General features: G+C 40.0%; 1 protein-coding gene across 1 annotated transcript; it reads right to left on the bottom strand.

Moving 5' to 3' along the window:
* Positions 1-731: 731 nt before the first annotated feature.
* Positions 732-5,478, bottom strand: LOC110153435 (transforming growth factor beta-3 proprotein-like). The gene is made up of 7 exons (XM_020917336.2): positions 4,738-5,478; positions 3,456-3,619; positions 2,986-3,115; positions 2,776-2,880; positions 2,488-2,650; positions 2,221-2,374; positions 732-2,083 (listed from the first exon to the last, which is right to left on the bottom strand). The coding sequence occupies exons 1-7, from the start codon at positions 5,081-5,083 to the stop codon at positions 1,925-1,927; spliced, it is 1,221 nt and encodes a 406-aa protein (XP_020772995.1). The 5' UTR covers positions 5,084-5,478; the 3' UTR covers positions 732-1,924.
* Positions 5,479-5,907: the final 429 nt, after the last annotated feature.

Raw genomic sequence — 5,907 nt, 5'->3', positions numbered from 1 at the left:
CATTTGTTTTCTGACTATGCATAATACGAGTAATAGTAAGTTAACAGTGCAGTTTATGAACCTAAAGATGCACTATGTAAATTCTCTGGTCGAGAATGCATACAGTATTTCACAGTATGGCATTAAAATCCAGGGAGACATGAAGCAACTGATGTCACCAGACTAAGTTACAGGTCAGATCTGTGGATAGGTGACCCCGCTCAGTGTGAGAATGCATGTTTTTCCAAGGTACTATATATGTGAGCAATAAAAACACATAAATTAATGCCTTTCTGTGGAAAATTCCAAGTAAAGCAGTAACCTTTCCATGTAAACAAGCAGGTGGCTGCACCTTTTAAGATGCTAAGTTAATAAAATAATTTATATAATTTCATGTTTTGCTGTATTATACTTAGAGGATCTTTCAGTTTAATAATATGATGCTAACAATACCAGATGGGTAAGAACTGTTTTTAATATTAGGCATGTTGTTTATATGTATTTCTATGTAAAATGACTATGAATAATTGTTTGTCCCTGGAAAAGCTGTTAAGCTGCAAAGGAGGTAAATTTATTACTGTAAGGCCTGTTCATTTGCCCTGAGGAAGCAGCTGTTGAAATTTAAGTCATAAAAAATATGCTTGTATGAAACTAGAGCAGGCTTTTTAAACTGAAATTCAAGATGGTGCATACAGGGCTTGGATTCAGATGTTTACAAAACAATATTTAATCCCACAATATTTAATGGCTATTTGACTTTTTATCTTTCCTTTTTATTACAAATCAATATTTTCTTTTTTCATCAAAATCAAAGAATATTACTGCTCAGCTTCTGTGAATGTCAAACAGTACAAGTTCAGAAACATGACAACTGTTGTGCTAAATTCAGACCCTTTGAAAATGTCTTGTCTTTCTTCACATCTTCATTCAATATCAATTGGGCCTCATTGTTAAAGAGCACCAAGTCAAACTGTATAGAAACTGTAACTCCACACACTTTCATCTTTTGGCATTAAAAGGGCAGAAACCTAAATAAAACTGTGACTTTAACGACATCCTAATTAATATTATCATTGTTGTGGATTTTTGCTAGATTTTAAGAATACATAGGGACTTTAACTGTAATAAGCAGGCCTCATTGTGCAACCCAAACATATGGTTTGAAAATCCAAGATATATGTCACAATCCAATCCCATTTATGAGCAATCTATTACATTAAATGTTGCATAACAGACCAAATCTGGTTTTACTGTAAAATAAATCTTGTTTAAGTGGTTGTGTAACAGTTTCTTTTCCAGTATACAGTATTTTGTCCAGAAATAGTCTGAAGAAGAGTGATAGTGTCCAGTGAATGGCAGTGCGCTCCTGGATAGAGTTTCCATCACAGTTCTTCTCCTGCAGTCCTTCTGTTTTTCTTCTACGATTAGTTATATTGAATTCACAAAAAAGTTCATCATCGCCGACTGGCCCAAAGAAAGAAAAGCTTGGCTCAACTTTTGGTTCATCCACTTTCCATTTGCAAATCCAACAGTCATTCTGTCGGCTCTCCCTTCTCTGACCACAGCTATGGCTCTGGATACAGCAGCAGGTCTGCCCTTTTTCCCTTTGTGTTGGAGTATAATGCCCACTGTTCTTAAGTCCAGGGAAGAAATCCAATCTAACAAGACTGCAGGACAAAATGCTTGATTTCACAATGGAGGCAATTTAAGATCAGCTAGCTCAGAGTTTTACTCTGATTTTCTGCTTAAATTAACATTTCCAATTGCTTGGGTTTATCTTTATTCAAGATGCAGAAAGGTACAAAAATACTGAAAACTAATGTGAGGGTCAATCATTTAAATATACAATGTTAAATTACTTCCCAAGTGTCTCTGAGCTGTGAGGCCACAGTTGCAAAAGTTTTGATCACAGCTAAAAGTGTAACCCCATAAGACTGGAGGCGCCTCAGCTGCACTTGCAGGACTTGACAATCATGTTGGAGAGCTGCTCCACTTTGGGGGTCCGTCCAGAGTAGTACAGAATAGTGAGGGGCTCCAGTTCCTGAGGAACACAGCAGGGAGAGGCTGAAGCCTCGGGGTTCAGAGTGTTGTACAGGCTCAGCAGCTTTAAGAACAAATAAGAAAAACACAAAATAAATTTACTTAGTACCTTTCATATTAAATTGCATCTAAGGAAGAGTAAATCATGCTTTATGTAATGCAGTCAGTTAAGTAAGCACTAAGCACAGTTGTGCCTCTTACTGAGCTGTGCGTGGTGTCTGCGCTGCGCAGGTACGGGCATGGCCCAGAGCAGTAGTTGGCATCGTAACCACTGGGCTCATGAATCCATTTCCAGTCCAAGTCTCGACGGAAATCAATGTGAAGCTTTCGAACACAGCAGCTCTCCTCTGTGGTCCTGTGGGGAAAAAAATCATTTTTACTTTAGACTGCACTGGAATGAAGATAAAAGGCTTTAGAGAAGACTTTATGGGCAGTGCCATTCATAAATAAACCGTAAACATCTCGTACGAGAAACAGTAGTTTGTGTCCAAGGCTCTCTTGCGTCTACGTGTGGACTGTGTGTCGAGGCGATGAGGGGGGATCATCATCAGTATCAGGTGAGGCAAAGACTGGTCCTTTTTCTTTAAATTATCCAGGTCCAAGCGACTCTGCTCCTCTTCTCCATCAATCCCTTTGAAAGAAAGTCTCATGATAATTACCCAAAAAGCATAAAGCAGATACACTAACATGAATTACAAGTATTGTGTTGTATAAAATTGCATTATCTTATGCAGTGCTTTCTGAGTGCACCATTACCTTTAAACTTGACTTCCAGAACCTCATTCTCATCAATGATGTCACCATTAGGGCTGAATGTGTTGCATGGGCAGTGCACACTGATCTCCAAACCCATGTTGGAGCCTACAAAAACAGTTTAAAAAACAGTAGAGAATAGATGAACAGAGAAACATCAACATAAAGAGACACATATCATCATAAAGATAAAAAAAGAGAAGTAACTGTTACCTCTGTTCATGAGCCATTCTCGCACTGTTTCAGTCACATCAAAAGACACCCACTCTGGGGTGCCTTTGGTCAATATGTTTTTTGCTCCAATATAGCGCTGTTTTCGAATGTGTTCATTTGGCCTGAGAATCTGAAACCAGGGCCACAGGTTGTTGTTTTATTTCAATAATGGCATAATAGTAATCATAATTACTGTTGAAATAATTTACTTCTGATCTCTGTACCTTAACTATCTGAACATATTTGTTTTCTTTTCACAGTAGTAAACTCAAACACTATTGTTGCTTACTCCTCAGGAACTAGTCACTAGGTGGCGCTCTTTTACATCTAATATTTATCATGTGTGCAGCAAATACATTTACCTTCATATTCATCTTACCACATAAAGTAAATCAAGATTATGGAAAAGACTTCCACATTCACAGAGTTGTTTAAGTCAAAAAGCACAATGAAAAAGTACCTTTACACACCTGGTAGAGCTCAATCCGCTGTTCGTTCCTTTTGGCACTGGAATTCGGGATCCTTAAAGCACGAAACTCAGCTCTGAAGAGGTTGGTGGAGTTCCTCTCCATGGCAGAAACATTAAAACGGAAAATCTTGGAGGTGACTCCTTTTATACAGTGGGTTAGATCATCTGAAACAAAACAATCCAAACACAACAATAGGCATTACAATATTTAATCCTTCTATAAATCACTTGGTACTCAATGTGTGTATGTAGCTTTGTACCTCTACCCTCTTACCATGTGAGTGTCCAACTAATATCTTTGAACCCACCCAAACCTCTCCACCCACCAACCCCGGCCACTGATTTATGCCAGATTCTGCATGCACTGTGAAGCAGAGGTATATGATATACATAGAGTATATATATCCTCAACTTTGTCTTTGTTTTATGATGACTATACTATGTTAACCTTTTTAGGTTATAAACTCAAAAACTCCAGTTTAAGTTTTGCTGATTTGAACACCTGTTGATTTCAAAGGCCCTGTGATGCAACAGTCCTGGCTTAAAGCGCAGAGTCTTTCTGTACTTTTTTTCTTTCACGCAACATTCATCGCTTTCCTGTGTTTTTATCTGATGCTGCTGCTTCTCCAGCTTCTAGACTTTCATCTTATGGAAGAGGAGGTTGTGCCAAAGAGTGGTTTGAATAAAAATATACTGCAGGCTACTAATGTATATTTGAGTGGCGGTGATGACACACACACACTGACAATAGCATATGGGTTTAACAGTAAATGATGTCTCACTGGAAAGGCCACCCGCGTTCAGCTTTTGTAAAGACGTCACGTTGAGATTAAACTCCATGTGAAGGCAGTGGGCTCTGTGTGTCAGGGTTTCCCTGGACCCCACAGAGGAGGAAGCCCTGCTACTTCAGTTTCCCATTTTACCGTCTACTACTGTTCATTTTTCCCACTGTGTACACCCCTAAGGCAGCCTGTCTGCTCCGGCAGATGTCCCCTCTTATTTGGGTTTGACTGGAAAGGAAATGGGAACATCTGGGAAGAAGGACTAAACCCACAAAAGAAAAACAACTACAGTAGACAAATGATGTCGCATGAAATATTGCGCACACCTCACTGTAAGCTCCCAGCTGTAGCAGCAAAGAAAATATTTCGATGAAAAAACAAACATACTCGTGCTTACACAGTATTGCGTTATTTTGTCTCCTAAAAGGTGCGTAATTACGCAGTCATCTTACGTAGAACCAAAATATAAAACGTGCTGGCGAAGTACATTGGCCTACTCACTGTTTTCCTGTGGTCCATAGAGCATGTTGAACTTGTAGATCTCTTTAGCGTAGTACTCCGTCTCAGTGTTGTCCTGACCGCAGTTCTGCTGCCGCTCCTTCCCGAGCTGCTCAAGCAGCTCCTTGGTGCTGTTGTACAGCGCCTGGATTTGATCAGGGATTTTGCTCGGTCCCATGGATTTGGGGGGACTTGTTAGGCGAAGTTTGCTCAGGATTTGACCGCGTATGGCCTCAACCCTCTTTCTCTTCACATGATCAATATCTACGGTGGCACAGGTCGACAAGGCTGAGCTCAGCGTTGCGCAGTGTAGGAGGAGGATAAACAAGACGACTTTACCCAAATCCATCTTTGTGCGTTTGCTGATGAACGAGCTCAAATTTAGCCTATGTTCGGTGACAGCAAGAGTAATGCACGGAGCCTGCTGCTTCAATTCTACAATTTAATAAAAATGCAACTATATGTCTTTCTTGTGAAGCTGCTCCGAAAACAACCATCCACACATTTTGCTAAGTGAGACATTAAAGTCCATCCCGGCATGAGCGTCCACGTGTGCTGTCCGGCAGAGAGCGGTGGTCAGAAAAGAGCGCACCTTTTCTCTTTATTCTCGGGTTGATCCTCTCCATGTACGCAGCTCCGAGACTTGACACATCCCGCTCGTGTTTTTAAACACGTGTTTTTAAAGAAACGAGCCGTTGAATGTCAGATCGATAAGGACTAAACACTTTGTGCAATTCGCGTGAACTTAAGCGATCTGTTTTATAGTGGGCTACCACAACTTTCTGACGTGGGACGGAGGAGGGACCGCCGGCTGGACTCGAGCCTCATTCAAGCATCGCAAAGGAACGCGTGTTGACTGAAAAAAAGAAAATATGACACTATAAATGGCCCAAGCCTATTATTAGGCCAACTCTAATCGGTTGAACAAAATGAACTTCACGCGTGAAAAAATAACTATTTTGTACTAATATAAATTTTGTTGTTTTTATATTTCCTGACCATTTTCACTTATTGCCATAACGTTCATATGGCTCTGTGGTTGCCTGCATACATCTAGGCGTATTGGACTTGTAAGCCTAGTTTAAATTACTAGGCCTACTAATTATTTGATAATCCTACATAAAATAGGCCGCTGTATTATCAAAAGAAGTGTGCAATTAACTTAACAGTAAA

This window comes from Boleophthalmus pectinirostris, unplaced genomic scaffold, assembly GCF_026225935.1.
Source record: "Boleophthalmus pectinirostris isolate CB_2022bp ecotype Guang Dong unplaced genomic scaffold, ASM2622593v1 HiC_scaffold_13, whole genome shotgun sequence".
NCBI classification, from domain to species: Eukaryota; Metazoa; Chordata; class Actinopteri; order Gobiiformes; family Gobiidae; genus Boleophthalmus; species Boleophthalmus pectinirostris.
This window is presented reverse-complemented; position numbering and strand designations above follow the sequence as displayed.